This window comes from Salvelinus sp. IW2-2015, linkage group LG32 (assembly GCF_002910315.2).
Source record: "Salvelinus sp. IW2-2015 linkage group LG32, ASM291031v2, whole genome shotgun sequence".
Taxonomy (NCBI): Eukaryota; Metazoa; Chordata; class Actinopteri; order Salmoniformes; family Salmonidae; genus Salvelinus; species Salvelinus sp. IW2-2015.
The window spans coordinates 32047471-32073258 of record NC_036871.1 but is presented as its reverse complement, the minus strand read 5'-3'; the positions used below and the strand labels follow the sequence as shown (position 1 = coordinate 32073258).

The window sequence follows — 25788 nt, the reverse complement described above, 5'->3', positions numbered from 1 at the left end:
CTACGCTGACAGACACAGCAAACCTTCTTGCCACAGCTCGCATTGATGTGCCATCCTGGATGAGCTGCACTACCTGAGCCTCCATTTCACAGAAGTGTGGATTGCTGGAGTTACATTGTGTTGTTTAAGTGTTCKCTTTATTTTTTTGAGCAGTGTATATGCATGCACCACTTTAACGTTTTAATTTTTTTTGAAACAAGTTATTTTTTCATTTCACTTCACCAATTTGGACTTTTTTGTGTATGTCCATTACATGAAATCCAAATAAAAATCTATTTAAATTATTGGTTGTAATGCAACAAAATAGGAAAAACCCCAAGGGGGATGAATACTTTTGCAAGGCACTGTAGCTGTGATATTTGTCACTGACTATAACCAATGCGCTATCGGGATGATGATTGTTGAGAAATCTCCACTTAATACTGTAGATTCACTGTTGCTATCAAAGTCATTACAAAGGGTAGGTTCAACAGAGCAAATTAAATGTAATCATACATTATCAATCATATATTGTATCATCAACAGCTATTGTTTAAATTCAGTCCAGGATTCAACTAAAAATATACAATATACAACATATAGGCCAAGGGTTTCAAGCTTTGGTTGATTTCAAATGGAATCTACAAGTTAATAATAAATATGTTGGATTCACGTCTCCACCTCAAAAAATAAATCTAAGCGAAAGAATAGGATTAAATCAAACTGCATTTAAAAATTGATTTTGATTTAGTCCTATTCTTTAACCTAGATTTTTGGTTGAAATGGAGACATGAATCCAACATATCAATTATTAATTTGTAGACAAACTGGAATTAAAGCCAGACTCAGTGGCACAGATGGAGCCATCCAAGCAGCAGAAACATCTCCTTCAAATGTTGATATTTGGTAGTGTTGACAACCAAACACAATTCAATATCACTTTTGCAATACTGTAAATAGCCTATTAACACATTTTATTGTGACTTTGGGACTATAAGGTTCTATCTGCGCAAAGCATAGTTCTGAGATATTGAGCATCAAAGTTTTCACATCCCAGATCTCAAAAWTATTTTGTCCTGAATTCTTCTTTCTTAAAATTAGTAAGACATCCATTGCCACATTTTGAGCTTAATGTAACAATAAATGTATTCTTATGTAATCATAGAAAGTGTGCATGTTCAGGCTCGCAGGTCTGGAAATCTTCACAATTGCTATAATAATCTGCACAGAATCTCAAAACATCATTGATCACTTGCAGCATGTACTTTAATGTAATCTCAATTGCATTCCAGGTCATTTGGTTGTGGTATTAGATGAAGCATAGTGATAACACATTAGGTTGTTCTAAAAATAAGCAAAATATCTGATATAACTTAATTCTAATGGAAAATCAATGTCAGATTAAAAAAAAGAAAGTCACCTAAATGTGTTATCACTGCACTTTCAACCATTTAAAAGCACAACAAAGTTAAAATGGGAATGTATTGTATTCTCATTTTAACTTTGTTGTGCTTTTAAATGGTTGAAAGTGCAGTGATAAAAAACCTAAATGTGTTATCTGACATTTTCCATTGGAATTTGGTTGTGCTTTTAGATGGTTGAAAGCATAGTGATGACACATTGGGAATTCAACAAACTTTTGGCTGTCTGTTTGAGTGGGTGAAAATAGGCTGGAATCTCATTGATCAACGTATCTACCAAATATTACCCAATTCTCCACGTTTACTGACGTGTTGTGCCCAGTGGGAATATGGTGTTTGCCTACTGGTGAGTTGCCTTCACTTCTCCACTTACTTCATAACGCTGCAGATGCAGAAAAGGAGATGAGAAGAGGAAGCCTCCTTAGAGACTTGAGATGGAAACTCGCTCTCTGAGTTGGTCATGTGACTCTGTGCTCTCAGAGGTCAGTCGTTCTGCTTAAACAGACATAGGTATGGGATTAGCCGGTTTCTACACACAATGACAGGACAACACCTAACGATGTCCACACTCTGACAGCCTTGGGACACAAACAGGTAGGGGGAATCTATACTGAACAATCAGAAGAAAGAAAGAAAGAAAGAAGAGTTTCATCAGAATGTGTATAGGACAGTTGTAAACCGGAAAGCAGGATCACATAGGCAGGCAGGACGGTAGTCCCYATTGTGGCGATGCCTTCCATTGTGAGTAGAATGCCACATACATTTAGATATTTTTAAACACTTAAACGTACCATGTCTGTCACGAATGTTGAATACAATTATATTTGAATTTACTCTGCCGATTGTCCATGGGGTTGGTCCTTCAGTGGGTCGATATTTGAGACAAAATATCCACAGGAAGTATTATTAAACCTACTTCAAAATGCGGGTCTCTGTGTGTGGCAATGAAGATTTGTTTGCTCATGACCTAAGGCACTTGCACAAGACGAAAGTACATGCATGCATACTAACAAAAGTCTTGCAGGTGTTTACGTGGTTTTAAGCATGTACCGGGTGATATACATTTCAATGCCAGTACCAGCACTCTAAAAAGTCGGGTAAATAATACTTTCCTGTGGATATTTGGTCTAACAAAAATTACCCACTGAAGGACCAACTGCACAGACAACCAGTAGAGTAAAATCAAATTACATTTTATTCAGCATTCTGGCTTGTAAGGAAATGTCTCTGCAGTGGTTTGTTTCAGACTGTATACCAAGAATTGGTATCTCAGTCAGATTTTTTTAGGCAAGCAGGCGGGCAGGGAGGATGATCCCTTGATCCCTCCATTGCGACAGACAGGGATTGGGATGAGCATCAGGTCAGTGTTACAACTCCATAGGATGAGAATAAACTCAGTGATACGGGTTATACCAGTTAAATACAGAATAAACAGTCCTGTCTGCCACCAAAGACAATGGGAAGATCTTGAGGTGTTCTAATAATTGAGGACAATGGCCGAAGACCTTATAAACAGACTTAATGGTTGATTAGTAGGCAAATAAAGAGACCAGTTGGGCCGGTGTAGAGGACCACACAGACTGAACAGGCCCTGTTCCTAATTCCTAGTATTAGTTTTTACATAAGTGACTTTGGTGTGAACACTCTTAGAAAAAAGGATTCCAAAGGGGTTCTTTGGCTGTGTTTTGTTCTGTGTTTTGTTTGTTTGTTTGGTTATTTTGAATTATAAATGCTTGAGTATGGGGACAGCCAAAAACACTAGGGTTCTAGATAGCATCTTTTTTTTAAAGAGTGTACTGTAAACGTACCTGTCCCCAGGACTCACCGCTTATAACGGTCATCATGTGGCTTCTAAGAACTGTGGCTTGAAAATAAAATGTTGGGAAGTAAGATGATTTCAACTGCTCATTATTTTTGACAACTTGACACAAATGTTGACATTGTGATGTTTTTGTTTACAAAGGTGCCTTTTCCTTTTTGTGTTCCTGTTGACAAAACGGTTGTCATGGCGTCCCTGGAGGAGGAGTTGACGTGTTCAGTGTGCCGTGACGTCTTCAGCCAGGCCCAGCCCTTGCCGTGCGGCCACAGCTTCTGCCCAGCATGTGTGCGAGACGCCTGGGGCCACGGGGAGGCGGGGGTCAGGGGTCGCTTCACCTGCGCACAGTGTCAGGAGGAACAGGGGGTTGTGGCGTGTGACTGCTGCCCCCCTGTGGGGGACGGGGACCAGTCTGGGAACGCTGCAGCGGTGAAGACCTGTCTGCGCTGTGAGGTGTCTCTGTGTGCTGAGCACCTGAAGCCCCACCTGGAGCGGCCCGCCTTCAAGACACACCTGCTAGTGGAACCTCTGGGAGACCTGTCCCACCGCAGGTGTCCTGCCCATGAGGAGATGTTCCGCTACTACTGTGCAGACGAGCGGGTGTACGTGTGTGCAGACTGTTTATTGGAGGGTGGCCACGCACAGCACCGGGTTAAAGGACTGAGGAAGGTGGAGGAGGACCTGAAGGTCAGTTAGCGACCTGTAGTTCCTTACAGCTGGTGTTATAGTGTGGCTTTAACAGTTCTAAATCCGTGTGTATGTTTCCACAGGTCATCCTCCAGAGCCTTCTCCAGAAAGCAGATGAGAAGCTGAATAAAGGTGAACAGATCCTCCAAGAGCACCGGAACACTGACCGCACTATAACAGTAAGTAACCACACACTGTATGCTTATAGCAGTCCATCAATTTACTGTTCGTGCTTATGTTAGTCTATCCGGCCTTCTATTCTGCCTTGACGTTGAGTCTTGTTATGACCTTAGTCTTTGGTGGTGGTTGTTGTCCGCCTGCAGGACTTGTCTGTGGCAGATGACTCCCAGGTGGAGCGTATGGGTATAGCCCTGCAGCTGCAGGTGGAGAGGCTGGTGCTGGCCCTGAGGGAGAGCACCAGGAAGGAGAGGCAGCAGGCCGTGGAGCGCCTCCAGAACAACTGCAGCAGGGTTAGAGAGGACCTGAGCCAGACCCAGGACATCTACCACTACCTGGGCTCCTTGCTGGAGGAGACAGACCCCTTCCTGCTCATCTGGGTGAAATGTTTATTAATAACCCTTTTACCAGGTACCAATATGACCGGAGAGGGTTTGAAGTAGCCAATTGGTATCTGGGGATGATTTGGGGACCATGGTAGTAAGAGGAGCCAGTTTGGGAATTCAGCCAGGCTAGTGGAGTTAACAACCCTACTTTTGGGACAAGTTCCATGGGATTATTTGTGACCACTCCAGAGTCAGTTTTGCAATATGGCAATACATATCCAACCTCACGGTAACCATTTCAGGCAGTTATTCTCTGTGCGTTAGACACAACCTTTGAGTAATGTCCAACAAACCAAATAGATCAAAGCTATCATCTCAAACCATCGGATTACATACAGTACGTCACTATTCTGGTAATCATTCTAAATCTCAACATTCACCTTTGTACTGTACTGCAATGTTTTAACCACCTACTGTATTTATTTATGAGACAGCATCTGTTGTACACTACATAACGGAGGATTTAAACTAATCTGTTTACCTCCCTGTCCATCTGGGGGAGATTCACTGGGCCATTTGTGCAGGATTTGTACGATGGCATTAAAGGCTTTGTGCTTAAATTCATTACCGTCAATGAATGTCTATTTTCTTGAGATGGAAAATTTGATTAACTTTATTAAAGGAATTGTTTGGGATTTTGACAATGAGGCCCTTTATCTACTAACCCCGGAGACTCTGGAGACTCTGGAGAAGTAGATAAAGGTCTTCAAGTAGATAAAGGTCTTCATTCATCCCTTTAACAGTTTTGTGTTACTGTCTTATAACAGTGCATTTTAAGTCTTACAACAGTCCTTGACTCCTTTTGTTCTGTCCACAGGCATTTCAATCTGATGACTCAAGGTAAATAAAAAAATAGGCATTCATTAGTATGATATTGTGTGTGTTTGTTTGTGTATGTTCGTGTGTTTGAGTATAATATGATTTATGTCTAACCTGCTGTGCTCTCTGTAACAGGCTGCTTGCGGACCTGAACTGTCCCCTGTTCACTCCTGACTCCCTCAGCCTCGACAGGAAGTATATTATGGAGGATATCGAGAGCAAGTACAGAGAGTTCATCACCGAGACACTGCGCTGTCTCACCGAACTCAAGAGAGAGCTCTGTGAGTGCACAGGCCAAACCTTCAACCCATATATTTGAGATGGGAGGAATTCAGGCTGTTTATTCATTCATATATTTGTTTCCCTCTCCGCTTCGTACAGTGCATTCTGAAAGTATTCAGTCCCGTTGACTTTCTCCGCGTTTTAAAATGGATCAAATAGTGTTTTTTCCTCTACACACAATACCCCTCCCCCCCCCCGGAATGATCAAATTTACATAAGTATTCAGACCCTCTACTCAGTACTTTGTTGAAGCCCCTTTGGTAGCGATTACAGCCTTGAATCTTCTTGGGTATGACGCTTCAAGCTTGACACACCTGTATTTGGGGAGTTTCTCCCATTCTTCTCTGCAGATCCTCTCAAGTTCTGTCAGGTTGGATGGGGAGTGTCACCGCACAGCTATTTTCAGTTCTCCAGAGATGTTCGATCAGGTTCAAGTCCGAGCTCTGTCTTGGCCACTCAAGGACATTTGGAGACTTGTCCCGAAGCCACTTCTGTGTTGTCTTGGCTGTGTGCTTAGGGTCATTGTCCTTTTGGAAGGTGAACCTTCACCCTCAGTCTGAGGTCCTGAGCGCTCTGGAGCAGGTTTTCATCAAAGATCTCTCTGTACTTTGCTCTGTTCATCTTTCCCTCGATCCTGACTAGTCTCCCAGTCCAGTTCACCGTAGGGATGGTGCCAGGTTTCCTCCAGACGTGAGGCTTGGCATTCAGGCCAAAGAGTTGAATCTTGGTTTCAGCAGACCAGAGAATCTTGGTTCTTATTGTCTGAGTCTTTTAGGTGCCTTTTGGCAAATTCCAAGCGGGCTGTCGTGTGCCTTTTACTGAGGAGTGGCATCCGTCTGGCCACTTTACCATAAAGGCCTGATTGGTGGAGTGCTGCAGAGATGGTTGTGCTTCTGGAAGGTTCACCCATCTCCACAGAGGAACTTTGGAGCTCTGTCAGAGTGACCATCGGGTTCTTGGTCACTTCCTTGACCAAGGCCCTTCTCCCCCGATTGCTCAGTTTGGCCAGGGGGCCAGCTCTAGGAAGAGTCTTGGTGGTTCCAAACTTAATCCATTTAAGAATGATGGAGGCCACTGTGTTCTTGGGGACTTTCAATGCTGCAGAATGTTTTTGGTACGCTTCGAGATCTGTGCCTCTACACAATCCTGTCTCTGAGCTCTATGGACAATTCCTTTGACCTCATGGCTTGGTTTTTGCTCTGAAAAGCACTGTCAACTTTGGGACCTTTATATAGACAGGTGTGTGCCTTTCCAAATCATGTCCAATCAATTGAATTCACCGCAGGTGGACTCCCAAGTTGTAGAAACATCTCAAGGATGATCAAATGGAAACAGGAGGCACCTCAGCTCAATTTCAAGTCTTATAGCAAAGAGTCTAAATACTTGTAAATAAGGATTACAAAAATATATATATATATACATTTGCTAAAATTTCTCAACCTGTTTTCGCTTTGTCATTATGGGGTATTGTGTGTTCATTGATGAAGAAAAATTATTTAACGTGACAAAATGTGGAAAAAGTCAAGGGGTCTGAATATTTTTCGAATGCACTGTTTCTCTGTTTCCATAGTAACAAGTCAGCTGACTCTGGACACTAACTCTGCCCATCCTCTCCTGAGCATTTCGGACGGCCTGCGGTCAGCCATGCGGGTCAAACAGCGCCTTCCGTGTGCCACTCACCCTGACCGCTTTGACCACTGGGCTCAAGTCCTGACCGTCCAGACCTTCTCCTCAGGAACCCATTACTGGGAGCTGGAGGCAGAGGGCTTCTGGGACATTGCGGTGTCCTACCGGAGCATCGGGCGGAAAGGGAAGGAGGGCACTGCCTTTGGAAATAACAAGGTACATTATCATCACCCTTCTTCTACATATGGTCTTTAATAATAGGAACAGTTGTGGTAATAAGAGTAGTATTAGTTTATTTGATGGTGGTAGCCAAGCATTTTGGAATTTCTTTGTAAACTGATCGAGGAATTTAATTGGTCTATTTAAATACAACTGACATCACAAAAGAGATTGGTTGGTTTCTCTATTGACTGCTAGATGATGGATGAGGTTTTGACTTGCAGATGTCTTGGAGCCTGACGCAGCAGCACGACAGGAAGCTGGCTGCCTGGCACAACCGCAGGAAGACCCGCCTTTCCAGCCGGATGTCAGGCAACCGTGTGGGTGTGGCCCTGGATTATGGCATAGGCACAATCACTTTCTCAGAGGTGGGGCCTTCCAACACCCTGACCCACTTGCACACCTTCAGCACATCCTTCAACCAGCCGGTGTGCCTAGGCTTTGGCCTCTACAAGGCTGAGCTCCACAGCAGAATCTCTATAGTGAGGGTGTGAGGGATCATTAGAGACCAGAGAATACAAATTATATTTCTATAGCTGGGACACCTTCGGAGTGGGRCTCAGGGATGGAGACTTTGTGAGAGGTTTCCTTCTGGAACATCTCCCAGGATCTCATGAGTGATTGGACTATGAACAAAAGAGCTTGTGTGAGCATGAATAATTGTAAGACTACATTCTTACAGCACTCAGGACTTGAAATACTGTGAACTATGGCTTTGAATCAGTAAGTGATAAGGGAATGTATATGTTTAAGGTAATGATTAAAGAATTCCACCCTGAAACTTAACAATTAGTAATGATTAGTTTTAATGAATAATTAAAGTGCTAAACGTAAGTCCAATAAGGTTCGGTAGAGACAAGTGAGGGAGAGAAATGTGTGTGTGTGTGTGTGACTAAGAAAATACCGAGAACAATTAAACTGTGTATGACCTGACCTGGCTAGAACTTTGAGAAACTTACGGCAAGAAAGGGAGTCCCATCAAGGTCCCTCTAATCTCGGGGGAATGGAATTGCCAGCTTGGTAGTGATAAACAGTGGTGAGAACTATGGGGAAGGATACATCCCACCTACTGTTCGTGTGTATGTGCGTAAGTAGGGAGGGAGTGAGTTATAAAATGACATGTTCTTTGTATTTTGACTTTAGAATGTTCTCATGAATAAACTTTACGGACCTTTTGCAGAAGCTGAGTCTTTGCCTAATTATTATTAAACCCAGGGTCTTACAAACCTTGGGAATTAGTCAAAGCTTAAATAATTGTTAGTTATTATCATTGGGATTGAAAATTCTCCTGACAGTAAGGAATGGATGTGTATGTCCTACTTTTGTCACAGTTTAGGGGAATTTGAAAGACCCAAGTAACTTGGACGCAAGGCATAGGGTTTTTTGATCAAAAACATCCAAACTACAGGACAATATTCTTAAAGAATTAGAAAAGTACACATTCAGTTGATAGCTGTTACATCACAACAATCTAGAACTATGGGGTCCCATTCCCTTTCATGAGTTTGTTTAGACAATTTTTTTATGCATACAATAATCAATATGGGTTCGATGTGGCACTATGTGACAGTTGTGTCATGTTGACTGGATGTCCTTTGGGTGGTGGACCATTTTTTTATACACACAGGAAACTGAAAAACCCAGCAGTGTGAAAAACCCAGCAGGGTTGCAGTTCTTGACACACAAACCGTTGCGCCTGGCACCTACTACCATACCCTGTTCAAAGGCACTTAAATATTTTGTATTGCCGATTCACACTTTGAATGGCACATATACACAATCCATGTCTTAATTGTCTCAAGGCTTACAAATCCTTCATTATCCTGTCTCCTCCCTTTCGTCTACACTGATTGAAGTGACAGCAATAATGCATCATAGACTGAGCAGGTGAATCTAAGTGAAGGCAATGTCATGAAAAGAGCATGTGTTCCTAATGTTTTGTACACTCCGTTTACGTAGGCTATTAAATTGAAAAGTATTCACTTGAAGATGGTCAAGGTATGACCTTCAACAAAATAACCTTCAATATTGAAACATCTCAGATGCAATACTTTCCCTGGCACTTTTCATTGTTAGAGAAAAATCGAGTGAGAGCGCAGTGGGTCCTCTGGCATGGCCATTTAGATGCCTGTTTCAAAGGGAGGTGTCTGATACTGTAGAATGGGAGAACAGAGAAGAGAAAGGTTACGAGGAATGTGTTGCTATCACTCTATCTCTAAGGACAAATTACTGACTTCAACTGATATGGAAAGCAAGGAAGACACCTTTCAAACTGAAACAGGTGATATCCTCATCTTTTTTTTTTATTAACATAAACATAGACTCCAGGATTGTATTACAGTATTCAGTGAATAAATGCCTAGTTTTGCAAATCCCTACATTTCTTGTGTTTAAAGTCTCAGATCATTCAGGAAGACTGTTCATCTTCTGACTGTTTATTGAATATTGGGGACCAACTCTATAAAACAAACCGTGTTGGGTCCGTGTGAGGGTCCGTGTTGGGTCCGTTTGGGTCCGTGTGAGGGAGTGCGTGGGTGTTTGAAGAGCGAGTGTAAGGTTGTTTTACAAGGTTGTTTATAACCGGGTTAATCACTAAAGTCGAAGAGAGTGTGATCATCAGAGATGTGTCAGTGTCTTTTTACACTTGAATTTACGAAATGTAGAGAGATTATTTTAGGAAAGGGAATCACATAAACAGAGTATAAAGTCTAAAATGTTGTTCTACATGTAACTGACAAAATAAAGGAAACACCAATTTAGTGTCTTAATAGGGCGTTGGGCTACGATGAGTTGCCAAAACAGATTCAATGTGCCTTGGCAAAGATTCTACAAGTGTTGGAGGGATGCGATACCATTATTCCACAAGAAATTCCATCATTTGGTGTTTTGTTGATGGTGGTGGAAAAAGCTGTCTCAGGGACCGCTCCAGAATCTCCTGTAACAATCTCCCATAAGATTGTGTGACTGAGACGGCCAATGCATATCGTGAAACATCAGCAAGTTAAGCAGTCTTTGTCACTAAAGCCACTGCCAAACGTGCACCAACAATCACCCCTCTTTCAAAGTCATGGATGAAGTGCCATCTTCTCTGTGTGATATACAGTAACCATATATTTAGATGTGAAAAGATAAACACCTGAGGAATTAAGTGAGTAAATGAAAGAGAAGGACAGAGACACTGAGTGATAAGTGTCCACCTGGCCGTGCTGCTGCTCCAGTTTCAACTGTTCTGCCTGCGGCTATGGAACCCTGACCTGTTCACCGGARGTGTTACCTGTCCCAGACCTGCTGTTTTCAACTCTCTAGAGAGCAGGAGTGGTAGAGATTCTCTTAATGATCGGCTATGAAAAGCCAACTGACATTTACTCCTGAGGTGCTGACTTGCTGCATCCTCGACAACTACTGTGATTATTATTATTTGACCATGCTGGTCATTTATGAACATTTGAACATCTTGGCCATGTTCTGTTATAATCTCCACCCGGCACAGTCAGAAGAGGACTGGCCACCCCTCATAGCCTGGTTCCTCTCTAGGTTTCTTCCTAGGTTTTGGCCGTTCTAGGGAGTTTTTCCTAGCCACCGTGCTTCTACACCTGCATTGCTTGCTGTTTGGGGTTTTAGGCTGGGTTTCTGTACAGCACTTTGAGATATCAGCTGATGTAAGAAGGGCTATATAAATACATTTGATTTGATTTGAATTTGATTTGATAACATGGTGGGTGAGAGGAGGAGGGGGGCATGTTGAACATCAGGAGGGAAATAGCACGTGAAAGATGGTCTCTCAGTGGACTTGCTCCCCCACTCCATCTTTCTTTCTCACTACCTCCTGGATTGTACATCCTCCCCTGCTCCCCCACTAACAATATTCTCCTCTTCATCCTCCTCTTCATAAGCTTTTCTGGTAGCCAATGCCAAGATTCCTCACAGGTGCCCTATCTTTACCTTTCTCAATTTATCCCTCCCTCCCTCCGTTTTTCATTCTCTCTCTCAGGTCTTGTGCAATGATGAAGTAGATTGGAACACACCCAAATGTCTATTTGTCCTTGCCATCCTGCCCCCTACTGCCGCAGTTGCAAACAAGCACAGAATCCACAGGAGAGACATCTGTGAGAACAGAGTGAGTGAGAGAGGGAAGGACAGACAGATCATGTGGGGGGAGTTAGAGGAAGTGACTGCATGTGTTCTGAATTTGGCRCCTGCTGCTGAACACTAATAACCCCAAAACCTCCTGGTTGTCAGTCCTACCTGACTCACCTCTGTTTTTATTACTGGGAGAATTCCTACATAGGGTCTACACTAGGTGGTATAGAGACTGCTGTCTTAGATCAGGGTGTTCGACCAAGTTCAACCAATTGAGGACCCTAATGATCCTGCTAAAAATCAGACACAACATCAACATCATTTAGGGCCAGAGTAAACAAAGGACAGAATATCTATTGATTTAAAAGCCGTACACCTCTTTTGCTTGAGCATGTGTATCTATGTCTCTAAGTAACATTCCTCCATAATTGAATCAATCACAGATTTACATTCAAAACATAGCCAATTAAAAGCATGTATCCCAGGCTGGTTCATCCTTCCAACTTCGAGTCCACAGTGCCCCTAGTGCTGCTGCTCCTATGGGGGCCTCTAGGGGCCCAGGCCCAGAATGACACAGAACCGATCGTCCTGGAAGGGAAGTGTTTGGTGATCTGTGACTCCACTCCCAACTCTGAGCCAGCGGGAAATGCCCTGGGCATGTCAGTACGCTCAGGCACGGGCCGGGTGGCCATCTCTGCCACCCGCCAGACCAACCATGAGCCCACAGACATGAGCAACCGCCACCATGATCATCTACTTTGACCAGGTGAACAAATGCAAAGAAACATTGACCATATAAAGTATCACATCAGCAGGTGAAGTTGACTCATGCTTTCTGATTCTGATTAATGAATTCCCTTTGGTTGTTGATTGATTTTTCTTTGATTGATCATTGATGAATGATTGATTTCTATACCTTATCAAAAACATGAGCTGGCGCACACCCAGATAAAATTATTGTATGTAGAAGTGCTGACTAACGGCGAATAAACTATAAGCTATAAAATAAAGAGAGTCGCACACTATAAAAACGTCTCTTTTTCAGGACCCAGTCTTTCAAAGATAATTTGTAAAAATCCAAATAACTTCACAGATCTTCATTGTAAAGGGTTTAAACACTGTTTCCCATGCTTGTTCAATGAACCATAAACAATTAATGAACATGCAACTGTGGAACGTTCATTAAAACCTGTCTAGGACACACGTTCCGCTAGCGGAACCCCCCCCCACATTCCACTGAAAAGGCAGCGCGGGAAATTCAAAAATATTTTTTTGAAATATTTAACTTTCACACATTAACAATCCAATACAGCAAATGAAAGATAAACATCTGTGAATCCAGCCAACAGTTCCGATTTTTAAAATGGTTTACAGCGAAAACACAACATATATTTATGTTAACTCACCACCAAATCCAAAAAAGCACAGACATTTTCTTCACAGCAAAGATTTCACAAAACCACAAATAGAGATAAAATTAATCACTAACCTTTGAACATCTTCATCAGATGAGTCATATGACATCATGTTACACAATACATTTATGTTTTGTTCGATAATGTGCATATATATATATATATATATATATATATATATATATATATATATATATATATATATATATATTAAAAATTATCTCAGTTTACATTGGCGCGTTACGTGCAGTAATGTTTTGATTCCAAAACATCCGTGATTTTGCAGAAATACTCATAATAAACATTGATAATGCAAGTGTTATTCACAGAAATAAAGATAAACTTATCCTCTATGCAACCGCTGTGTCAGATTTCAAAATAAACTTTACGGAAAAATAATAATCTGAGAACGGCGCTCAGAGCACAATCCAGCCAAAGAAATAGTCGCCATTTTGGCGTCAACAGAAGCTACAAAAACACTATAAATATGCACTTACCTTCGAATAACTTTATCAGAAGGCACTCCCAGATTCCCAGTTCGGCAATAAATGACTGAAAAGTTCCACAAAGCCCATCATTTAGCCACTTGTTGTTAGCATGTTCAGCCCACGAATCCATTTTCATGACGCACGAGCAATCCCTCCAGACAAAAACTCAAAAAGTTCCGTTACAGGTCGTAGAAACAAGTCAAATGATGTATGCAATCCATATTTAGTATGTGTTTAACATTAATCATCAATAAGATCCAACCGGAGAATTTCATTGTCTGAAGAAAGAGCATTGGAACGAGAGCACTCTCTCTCGCTCGCGCGAAAAATGGGACTGAGAATTTCTGAAGACCACTCAGTAAAATAGCTCCTATGAGCCCCTCCTTTATAGTAGAATCATATAACCAAAATCTAAAGACGGTGACATCTGTGGAAGCCCTAGGAAGTGTTTGCTCATCCATAACTATAATGGGTATCATTTGCACTGTTTTGAAACTCGAGTTCTCACTTCCTGTTTGGAAATCTTCTCAGGTTTTTGTCTGCCAAATGAGTTCTGTTATACTTACAGACATAATTCAAACAGTTTTAGAAAACTTCAGAGTGTTTTCTATACAAAGTAATAATAATATGCATGTATTACCTTCTGGGCAGAGTGGGAGGAAATTCAATTTGGGCACGCAATTTGTTCAAAGTGGAAACGCTGCCCCCTGTCCCGTTAAGACACTAACAGCTTACAGACGGTAGGCAATTAAGGTCACAGTTATGAAAACTTAGGACACTAAAGAGACCTTTCTACAGACCCAGGGTCCCTGCTCATCTGCTGAACATGCCTTAGGCATGCTGCAAGGAGGCATGAGGACTGCAGATGTGGCCAGGGCAATAAATTGCAATGTCCGTACTGTGAGACGCCTAAGACAGCGCTACAGGGAGACAGGACGGACAGCTGATCATCCTCACAGTGGCAGACCACATGTAACAACACCTGCACAGGATTGGTACATCCGAACATCACACCTGCGGGACAGGTACAGGATGGCAACAACAACTGCCCGAGTTACACCAGGAACGCACAATCCCTGCATCAGTGCTCAGACTGTCCGCAATAGGCTGAGAGAGGCTGGACTGAGGGCTTGTAGGCTTGTTGTAAGGCAGGTCCTCACCAGACATCACCGGCAACAACGTCGCCTATGGGCACAAACCCACCGCCACTGGACCAGACAGGACTGGCAAAAAGTGCTCTTCACTGACGAGTCACGGTTTTGTCTCACCAGGGGTGATGGTCGGATTCACGTTTATCGTCAAAGGAATGAGCGTTACACCGAGGCCTGTACTCTGGAGCGGGATCTATTTGGCGGTGGAGGTCCGTCATGGTCTGGGCGGTGTGTCACAGCATCATTGCAGGCAATCTTGTTGTCATTGCAAGCAATCTCAACGCTGGTGTTACAGGGAAGACATCCTCCTCCCTCGTGTACCCTTCCTGCAGGCTCATCCTGACATGACCCTCCAGCATGACAATGCCACCAGCCATACTGCTTGTTCTGTGTGGGATTTCCTGCAAGACAGGAATGTCAGTGTTCTGCCATGGCCAGCAAAGAGCCCGGATCTCAATCCCATTGAGCACATCTGGGACCTGTTGGATCGGAGGGTGAGGGCTAGGGCCATTCCCCCCAGAAATGTCCGGGAACTTGCAGGTGCCTTGGTGGAAGAGTGGGGTAACATCTCACAGCAAGAACTGGCAAATCTGGTGCAGCTCATGAGTAGGAGATGCACTGCAGTACTTAATGCAGCTGGTGGCCACACCAGATACTGACTGTTACTTTTGATTTTGACCCCCCCTTTGTTCAGGGACACATTATTCCATTTATGTTAGTCACATGTCTGTGGAAATTGTTCAGTTTAAGACTCAGTTGTTGTATCTTGTTATGTTCATACAAATATTTACACATGTTAAGTTTGCTGAAAATAAACGCAGTTGACAGTGAGAGGACGTTTCTTTTTTTGCTGAGTTTATAAACTCCCAGTAAATGATTGGGTAAATCACCAACGTTTCGGCATCACTGTGCCTTCTTCAGGGTGATTTCTATACCACCACTCCCCATCTCTCTTATTCTCCTGTATTAGTTCTCTCCCTTTCTCTTCTTACCTCAGATCCTGGTGAATGTGGGCAATCACTTTGACCAGGAGAGCAGTGTCTTCCTAGCCCCCAGGAGGGGAGTCTACAGCTTCAACTTCCATGTTGTGAAGGCCTATAACAGACAAACTATCCAAGTGAGATACACACCACAAATACATCATATGTAGCAATCACACGTCTCACATACGGTTAGTTATTTGGCATTGAGACTCTGTGGTTCTTCTTCCCCAGGTTAGTCTGATGGTGAATGGGTGGCCAATGATCTCAGCCTTCGCTGGGGACCAGAATGTGACGCGGGAGGCAGCCACCAACGAAGGCCTGGTCATCATGGAGAGGGGAGACAAGACCTACCTCAAACTGGAGAGGGGAAACCTGATGGGCGACTGAAAGTATTTCACCTCCTCCAGCTTTTTGGTTTTTCCCTTATAGGGAGACAGTCAGCAGGAGGGAGAGGAGGACAGAGGGAAAGGACAGAGAGAAAAGGGGATGAGAGAGGACAGAGGGAAATACGGAGTGAAAGAGCGATAGGGTCGGAAAACGGTTKGACTGAGAAAGAGATAGGATTTCACGTCTAAGAGAAGCAATTATAGATGAGAGATGGAGCGAAACAGAAAGACGTAATGAACATTGATAGCTGCGGGTATGTGAATTGTCTCATACCGTGTCCAGTTTATGTGTAACTTGTCCTGTAGGATGGAGGATTGAGAGACTATTTTTGTTCAGATACCAGAGTTGATGATGAGCAGTATCTGCAATCAATTTGTATCTTTTTCATTTTCACTTTTAAAAGTAATAAGATAAGTAAATCATGTAGCCCTTAAAACATGGCAAGACCTGAATACAACATTCGATTGACATTTGGATCTCTGGTATTTTTACCTGTCAATCTGGCCAGCCCCGTGGTTTTCTGTTTTGTTTAACCTGTTTCTCTTGTGATGGATTATATTCCCTATTGGCATGTATGTGTTTTGCGGAGTGAATACTTCTTATGAAGATTTTAAAAAGTCATATTAAAATTAATATATACATTAGCTCTTTAGAAGTCAATAGAAGTACTATGTGAATTAGATTATTATTTTTGTTTTATGCATGTTACATTGCATGTTACATTAGGTTACAGAGTATCAATATTCACTCTTGTGTTCTTCATTGAACCAGTATCATGACAGCTGTTTGTAAATATAGCTCTCACCACCAGAGTTGGCATGGTGGCAGGGCATTGGCAAGTGTGGAGAGCATTAGCATAGTGAATAACGGATACTCCTCATAGGGCTAACAGTCATGCACAAACAGATGGAGGCTTTGGCGAGGACACAAGCACGTCCTCGCCGGACTCCTGTGGATCAAGTGTGGTGTGCTGTCACAACTAGTCAGTCACGCTTCCCTAGTTAGGGGTTCAGCAGCTAAACTGGTGAAACGCTATTGTATTTGTTAGCATTTATTATTATGGGTTCAGCAAGCATAGGCTGCTAAAGACCTATTTTTATTATTCCAGTTCATTATTATAATGTATATTTCCGTGAGATGGTAATGCCTACAAAGGTGCAACTTAACATGACGGTAAAGTCCCGTGTGCCACACCCTCTCTTGCAATTCCCTGCCAATTGGCCAGATGGTGGCACTATAACAAGCGATTAAAATACAAACTTTGGAAGCTCACACCCCTCACAACGTAACCTACGGTCATGAAATTCGGTACATAGGTCTCTTTCCTCACAAGAAACACCTTTTCCTCAAGGACCCATAACGTCCGCCATGTTGGATTTTCTGCCATTTAGAATTTTGTGAAAAGCACTTAAAATTCTACCACTCTGGCACCGAATGACAAATCTAAAAGTAACTTGATACATGTCATGTATTGGCCAAGGTCTCTGAAAGCAAATTTTTTCTAGACTATACTCAACCTATGCAAGCACATTCAGATCAACCCCACAGTGGCGCTATAACTGGCACATGTTTATATCACTTGATCTGTTTGACCGAGTGATGAAATTTGGCACACAAGCTCAGGGACATGCATCTAGTTAACCTCTAAAGCATGGTTTAGTTTGGTTTTAAGCTCTTTGCTCATAGTGGCCATATTGTTTGAGCTAGAGTCTTGGAAAATGTTGCGTTTAAAAACATGGGTACATGCTGTAGATGCTATGTACCAAATTTGATGCTGATCAGTCCAGCGGTCCTCAATATCATTGAAAATGTTCCAAAATACCTCAAAAGCATATTATATTGCATGATCAGTTTGATTTTTGATATTTGTCAAGTGTAATAAATAGTACAGAAGTAACTTGTCATTGGGGAATCCGTAAACATTTTCCTGATGGTGGCACAGTGGACGCACAGCTGAACCCTGGCAATGCAGCTTGCTGCATTAATTAGTATTCCTCTACTTCTGTAAAGCCAAATTAAAATGCAAATTCCTGTGAGATTATAAGGCCTAGGAGGATGCAACCTGGTATGACGGTAAAGGTCCAAGGGCCACACCCTCCCTTGCAATGTCTTGCCAATAGGCCACATGGTGGTGCTATAACAATCGATTTAACATGCAAACTTTGAAAAGGCACGACCCTCACCCCGTTTGACCTAGTCATGAAATTCGGTATGTAGGTCCCGCTCCTCACAATGAACAAATTTGCCTCAAGGAACCATAAGGTCTGCCATGATGGATTTTCCGCCATTTTTTATTTTGTGAAAAATACTTTAAAAGCTTCTCCTCTGGCACCGAATAACCGATCTGTATGTAACTTCATATGTGGCATCTATGTACAAAGTTCTCCCAACACAAAATTTTCCAGACTAGTACCTAAAACAACATGGCCGCTATTGACCAGTAAGCATTCACATGGGCGCGGTCTGGCACATAATTGCATATAAATCAGTCACGGATATTCATATTGTAACAAAACTTGGTACACATGTTCCAAACACTGTGAAGACTCGACATATTCAAGCACATCGTCCACACAGTGGCACTATAAAGGGCACATGTTTATATACCTTAGTCTGTTCGATTCAGTGATTACACTTGGCACACATGCTCAGGTATATGAGTCTAGCTAACCTGTAAAGTGTGGTTCAGTTATGCCGCATGGTGGCGCTGTTGGACATGAAAAAACATTCATGCAAGCTCATTGGCTCATCATTAAAATCCTGGAAAATGTTGCGTTTAAAGACATAGGGACAGAGATGATGGACACCAAATTTGGTGCCCAGCGGTCCTGAAGAAGATGTTTAAAGTAATCAACATCATTGAGGTATTTTGGACCATTTTCAAAAGTTTAAAACAGGGACGGGAAACTCCAGTCGTCAGGGGCCGGAGAGATGTCACACTTTTTCCTCATCCTTACCAAACACAGCATATTAAAGTAATTGTATTCTAAAGTGAAGATCATGATTAGTTGATTATTGGAATCAGTTGTGTTAGCTGGGGCTGGGGCAAAAGAGTGACACCAAACAGGCCCCTGAGGACTGGAGTTGCCCATACCTGCTTTGAAATGTCATTGGAGACAGACTATTGAGTCATGCCTAGATGGGATACAGTTTTTGTCCCCCCAAAAATGTGTGCCTTTTAGCTAACCCTAACTATTCTACTAACTCTTTAGCTACCCTCCAAGCTCATCATTAAGATCGGGGCCCTGGGTCTGAACCTTGCACTGTGCAACTGTGTCCTGGACTTCCTGACGGGTCACCCCCAGGTGGTGAAGGTGAAGGTAGGAAACAACACCTCCACTTCGCTGATCCTCACACAGGGGCCCAACAACGGTGCGTGCTCAGCCCCCTCCTGTATTCCCTGTTCACACATGACTGCATGGCCACACACGCCTCCAACTCAATCATCAAGTTGCAGACAACACAACAGTAATAGGCCTGATTAACATCAATGACAAGACAGCCTACAGAGAGGAGGTGAAGGCCATGGGAGTTTGGTGCCAGGAAAATAACCTCTCACTCAATGTCAACAAAACAAAGAAGCTGATCGTGGACTTCAGGAAACAGCAGAGGGAGCACGCCCCTATCCACATCGACGGGACCCAGTGGAGCAGGTGGAAAGCTTCAAGTTCCTCGGCGTACACATCACTGACGATCTGAAATGGTCCACCCACACACACGTGGTGAAGAAGGCGCAACAGCGCCTCTTCAACCTCAGGAGGCTGAAGAAATGTGGCTTGGCACCTAAAACCCTCACAAACTTTTACAGATGCACAATTGAGAGCATCCTGTCGGGCTGTATCACCGCCTGGTACGGCAACTGCACCGCCCTCAATCGCAGCACTCTCCAGAGGGTGGTGCGGTCTGCCCAATGCATCACCAGGGGAAAAATACCTGCCCTCCAGGACACCTACACCACCCGATGTCACAGGAAGACCAAAAAAATCATCAAGGACAACAACCACCCGAGCCACTGCCTGTTCACCCCACTATCATCCAGAAGGCGAGGTCAGTACAGGTGCATCAAAGCTGGGATCGAGAGACTGAAAACAGATTCTATCTCAAGGCCATCAGACTGTTAAATAGCCATCACTAGGTGGCTTCCACCCGGTTACGTAACCATGCACTTTGGAGGCTGCTGCCCCATATACATAGACTTGAAATCAATGGCCACTTTAATAATGTTTTCATATTTTTGCTTTACTCATCTCATATGTATATACTGTATTCTATTCTACTGTATTTTAGTCTATGCCACTCCAACATTGTTCATCCTAATATTTATATATTCCTTAATTCCATTCTTTTACTTTTAGGTTGTGTATTTTTGTGAATTGTTAGATATTACTGCACTGTCAGAGCTAGAAACACAAGCATTTTGCTACACCCGCAATAACATCTGCTAAACATGTGTATGTGACAAATAAAATTTGATTTGAACCTGCTGCATAAATTCTCTTAAACCTACAACCTTTGGGGTGGCAGGTAGCCTAGTGGTTATAGTGTTGGGCCAGTAACTGAAAGGTTGCTGCATCAAATCCTTGAATAGACAAGCTAAAAATCTGTCGTTCTGCCCCTGAACAAGGCAGTTAACCCACTGTTCCCCGGTAGGCTGTCATTGTAAATAAGAATTTGTTCTTCTTGATTTGCCTAGTTAAATAAAAAAAATGAATACAACGAAAAGTTATATTTGACAAAATATGTATCCCTTCTAGAAAAACTCACTATTGGGGAAGTAATTATACCCAGGTGCCACATCAATATCATCTCCTAAATTGTGATCATACACGACTGTAATAAAGACCATTTGGAACAAAGCCACAAACACACAGGGGGCTGGGTTACTTCGGTAGAAAGTAACCAATGGTAGTAACGCATTACAAGTAATCCGGATTACGTGGTTACGTAATCAGACTACCGCAGTGTGCTTTGTCTGTTTCCACAAATTGCTGTCTCGCTCTAAATGCAACACATTGTACGGATAAATTGTTAAAAATGGATACCAGTATGGATACCGATACTCTTGCCACATCGTTCCACGTCTGGCGATATCGACAACATTTTATTTTCAAAGAAGTAAAAGACAAGAATATAATCGTTCAATGTGTTCTATGCAAACCCAAAATCCGCATGCTGTCTACCTCCAAGAACTCGACGTCAAATCTGAAGAAACATTTAGAGGTTAGTAAATGCTTTCAATTAACATGTTGTATGGCGTGTTAAAAATGCAGATAGTTTATACAAAATGTAGCCAAAGCCCGAATCAACTTTATATACCAGCTGTGGCCTAGCTACTACTCTGCTACCATCTCTTTCCCAATAAAGAATGAAGGCTTCACTGTGTTTTGATTGGGTGGCGGTGTATTTCGTCCAGCCCATAATAATGACATTTCATTGGTTCCCTCATGCGTCGCCATACCCACGAAATACAATTACACGATCAGACAAAAAAGTATATTGGAAATGTAATTCGAACATTCTTAAACATTGCAATGAGTTGTCATTTTCACCTACTGAAAAATAACAACAAAGACAGCAACCACAACCACAAAACATTTGGGAAGGGGTGCGCTCTCAATAGAGCCATGTTCAAGAGCATCACATTTGTTCATTGGCTGACTGACTGATATATTTTGTAATTTGTGACTTGGCTAAGATTGTGTTTTGCATACAAATAAAGAAAGAAAAGGGTGAAAGTAAAGGGATCTTGCTAGTTTCACCTAGCCTGTTTCTTCCTATAAGTAAAGCTGGAGAGGAGGCGAGGATGCCACTTGAGATGCATGAAATGTATATCATATGGGTAAACGGGATTCTACTGGTGGTCAGTGTGTAAGTGTGTGTTCACCTGCAGAAGCAATTGCATAAGGATGGGCTCTGTGTATATTGCAATAAATAGGTTGGGCAAATATTTTGGGCATTACAAATACAACAGATGTTCTGATATGTATGCTTCTGTATTAATGCATTTTATTTTTGTATTTCAGAGAAAGCATCCCAGCATGTATCTAAAGTCCCCTAAAGTTGAGATGAATGGACCAAATGGACCAACCACCTCAGACTCTCCTAAGGAGCCAAAGTACAAGAAATCCAAGCTGGAAAACCTAGTCCATCAAATGACGTCACAGCCAAAAGTGAACGCCCTGGTCTTCAACTTCATGGTGGATGATGTCCAATCGCTGTCTGTCTTGGAACAGCCTGCGTTCAGGAAGCTGATTGAAGGCTTAAGTGGAGGAAAGATGTCCATGACCCGAAATACATTTATCAATAGAATTGAGATGGCATTCTCCAAAATGAAGGATAAACTAAAGGAAAATCTGGACAGTGTACAATCAGTGTGCACTACAGCAGATATCTGGACAGCCCACAACAGAAGCTACATTGGGATGACATGTCATTGGATTGAGAAGAATGAGCTGGAGAGGAAGTCTGCTGCACTTGCCTGTGCCAGAATACGGGGCGCACACACATTTGATACAATTGCAGCCAAGATAAACGAGATTCATGTGGCCTACAATATTGAAAACAAACTTCAGGCTACTGTCACTGATAATGGCAGCAACTTSGTCAAAGTCTTTAAAGAGTTTTCAAAGGGGGACAATGAAAATGATGAAGATGACAATGTTGAATTTGAGGACGTGGGCACCATTCTTGACGGAGCAGATGAGGCCATGCACCTCTTTCTGCTGCCGCACCAGAAATGTGCATCACACGCATTGAATCTGATTGCCTCCCATGACCTAGCGCAAGCTCTATCACAGGGAGAAACTGCCCAAGTGTACTACAGCGCAATGGCCAAGTGTTCTGTAGTATGGAACAGGGTCCACCTATCCCCATTGACTATAGCAGCAGTGGAGGACATAGAGAAAATGAAATTGACTGCTCCTTGTGAGAGTCGCTGGAATTCTGAATACTGTGCAGTGGAAAAGATGGTTTCTCTCCCTGAAACAAAACTAATGGATGTTTGTGACAGCCTGGGGGTCCCAAGACTGCTATCTTACGAGATAGCATTTTTAAAAGAATACATAGATGTCTTCAAGCCACTTGCTTTTGCACTGGACCTCTTCCAAGGAGAGCAAAAATGTTTTCTTGGACTGGTCATACCAACGGTACTCACATTGAAGAAAAAGCTATGTGAGAAGAAAACTCTTACACTCTATCTCTTCGATGTAATCAACCCTGTTCTAGAAGCAATAGATTCCCGCTTCAAACAGCTGTTTGCTAGTCTGGATGCAAAAATGGCAACAGCGACTACTCCACAATTTCGTTTGTGGTGGCTACCAGAAGCTGAGAGAGAAGACATGCATTTGATGCTAGTAGCTGAGGCGACCCCAATGGAGCTGACTGATGGTGCACCAATCGGCAGCGACGACATGCAGTCAGAAGATGAATTCTTCAGTTTCGGACCTGGGACCGGCAACAGTGACACAGAAGAGGAAGTCCGGAGGTACCTAGAGGGAACCAGCAAAAATCTCAGCTGCCTGAAATACTTCCCAAGAGTGAGAAAGCTGTTCCTCAAATTCAACACCATCCTACCTTCAAGTGCTCCTGTGGAGCGCCTCTTCAGTCATAACGGGAACATTCTCACCCCCCAAAGGAATGGTCTGACTGATGATCAGTTTGAGCAAGTTCTCCTTTTGCGTTACAACAGCAAAATATGCATACAGGACAAAATATTCCCTGAATGAAAAAGGAATGTGATTTTTCTCACAGATTATGTATTAGAGGTGTATTCTTTGTTGCGTTTGTTAAGCTGTTTAAAAGTAATCAAAGGCTGTGCGTACTGAGGTTTAAACAGAGATTTATGTTTGAAAAATGTTTGTCTGCGTGACATATTATTATACTGAACAAAAATATAAATGCAACATGTAAAGTGTTGGTCCCATTTTTCTTGAGCTGAAATAAAATCCCAGAAATGTTCCATACACACAAAAAGCTTATTTCTCTCAAGTTTTGTGCATAGATTTGTGTACATCCCTGTTAGTGAGCATTTCTCCTTTGCCAAGATAATCCAGCCACCTGACAGGTGTGGCACATCAATAAGCTAATTAAATAGCATAATCATTACACAGGTGCACATTTTGCTGGGGAAAGTAAAAGGCCACTAAAATGTGCAGTTTTGTCACACAACACAATGTTGCAGGTTTTGAGAGAGCGTGCAATTGGCATGATGACTGCAGGAATGTCCAACAGAGCTGTTACCATTTAATAGAATGTTCATGGCTGTGCTCCTGCCCAGTAATGTGAAATCCATAGATTAGGGCCTAATGAATTGATTTCAATTGACTGATTTCCTTCTATGAACTGTAACTCAGTAAAATATTTGAAATTGTTGCATGTTGCATTTATATTTTTGTTCAGTGTATGTGTATATATATATATATATGTGTATATATTCTGAATATTGAGTTATGTACTAGTTGTTAAATGTGAATGTTTACTTAACTATACTTGTCAGAACATTGAGTGTTCTTTACTAGTTGTTAAACGTGACAATCTACTTTTCTTTACTACTTTGCTTAAAAAAAATGTACACAAGGCTAATAGCCTACTTTTTACACGAGTACATTTGAAAATGAGTAACAAAAATAAAATGCAACGTGTTTATTAGTGCTTTTATTAAACATGAGGTTACCTTAAATATTTTAAAAGATGTAATGTAATTTGTATCAAGTAGGGTGGCAAAATTCCAGTAAATTTCCCAAAATTCACAAGTTTTCCAGAAATCCTGGTTGGAGGATTACAGATATCCTGTTATTCCTTCCTGATTCCAACCAGGATTTCTGGAAAACAATGGCATTTGGGCAAGGTTGCTGGATTTTTGCAACTCCAGTATCCAGTAACTGATTTTCTGTGCTCCTACATGGCTTTGGAGACCTCCAAACAGAGGAACAGGTTCACACTCACAGTTTACACACACTATCACCTCTAGGCGGCAATGTTGAGTGTGTGTGTACTGTGAGTGTGAACCTGTTCCTCTGTTTGGAGGTCTCCAAAGCCATGTAGGAACACAGAAAATACATTACTGGATACTAGGGCTGTAAAAATACAGTAACTGTTGGCAACCTATCTTTCATTTAGCAGGCCACTTTTACTATAATGTACCAGTTCAGTTTGTGTGTATCAGGAAAATAAAAACACAAGACAATACCCAGTTTCAACTTAAATAGAGAGCACCATACAGAAAATCATATACTTGGAGCATAATGGGGCAAAGGTGAGATGAGGGCATCTCATCAGGTGGCAGTTAATGGACAACTGGGCATTTGAAAGAATTGAGGTGAGGTGTCATATATTCCTCTGCTGCTAGTGATTTTGTTAGTGAATCCAGTGCTAATAATAATATATTTGATGGGTGCACCTTCTAGAGACCATCACAACATAAGCCTCAAGGTGCATTTCAGTTTTGATTTAGTGTACAGAAATAATATAATTAAGAACATTTTAAAATAAGCATTGCATCTCCAGTCTAGGCACAGCTAAAATTTTGAGTGAAGGGTTATAACATTGAATCAACATGGTCACCTTTTGTAGAGGCTGAAAATATAAGAGGTCAAGTTGTATTATTGCCTGGATGGTTAACAAAACATTCCCCATTATTAGATACATTATGCAGGTAATAGGACATATCTTTACTTCTTATTCAAGTTAAACTTTCAGTAAACTGGTGGTTACTCGTTTATTTGGATGTTTGACAGCAAAATCCAACGTGTAGAACCTCTGAGCCAAATTGTCCCAACTAGGCCGCATTTATTGTTTTCTCAACCTAACTATGTCTATTACTGTCTCCCGCCCAGTATTCCGTTCATTATATGATGGACAGCCCTATTCAGCCA

At 42.2% G+C, this 25788-nt stretch overlaps 3 protein-coding genes across 4 annotated transcripts; all 3 read left to right on the top strand.

The window, feature by feature from the left end:
• The first annotated feature begins 1929 nt into the window (after positions 1 to 1929).
• Positions 1930 to 8577, top strand: LOC111956647 (E3 ubiquitin/ISG15 ligase TRIM25-like). 2 transcript variants are annotated; one of them, XM_070436705.1, is made up of 8 exons: positions 1930 to 1994; positions 3364 to 3903; positions 3987 to 4082; positions 4227 to 4460; positions 5284 to 5306; positions 5421 to 5566; positions 7138 to 7409; positions 7637 to 8577. In XM_070436705.1, the coding sequence occupies exons 2-8, from the start codon at positions 3406 to 3408 to the stop codon at positions 7904 to 7906; spliced, it is 1539 nt and encodes a 512-aa protein (XP_070292806.1). In that variant the 5' UTR covers positions 1930 to 1994; positions 3364 to 3405; the 3' UTR covers positions 7907 to 8577. The 2 variants fall into 2 exon arrangements, with proteins under 2 accessions (XP_070292806.1, XP_023832941.1); XM_023977173.1 differs by lacking the exon at positions 1930 to 1994 and having other exon boundaries at positions 3335 to 3903.
• Positions 8578 to 11966: 3389 nt separating this feature from the next.
• LOC111956695 (cerebellin-1-like) lies at positions 11967 to 15916 on the top strand. Its single transcript, XM_070436571.1, has 3 exons — positions 11967 to 12155; positions 15544 to 15663; positions 15761 to 15916. The coding sequence occupies exons 1-3, from the start codon at positions 11967 to 11969 to the stop codon at positions 15914 to 15916; spliced, it is 465 nt and encodes a 154-aa protein (XP_070292672.1).
• Positions 15917 to 20839: 4923 nt separating this feature from the next.
• LOC111956636 (uncharacterized) lies at positions 20840 to 24559 on the top strand. The gene is made up of 2 exons (XM_023977154.2): positions 20840 to 21136; positions 21940 to 24559. The coding sequence occupies exons 1-2, from the start codon at positions 20951 to 20953 to the stop codon at positions 23638 to 23640; spliced, it is 1887 nt and encodes a 628-aa protein (XP_023832922.1). The 5' UTR covers positions 20840 to 20950; the 3' UTR covers positions 23641 to 24559.
• Positions 24560 to 25788: the final 1229 nt, after the last annotated feature.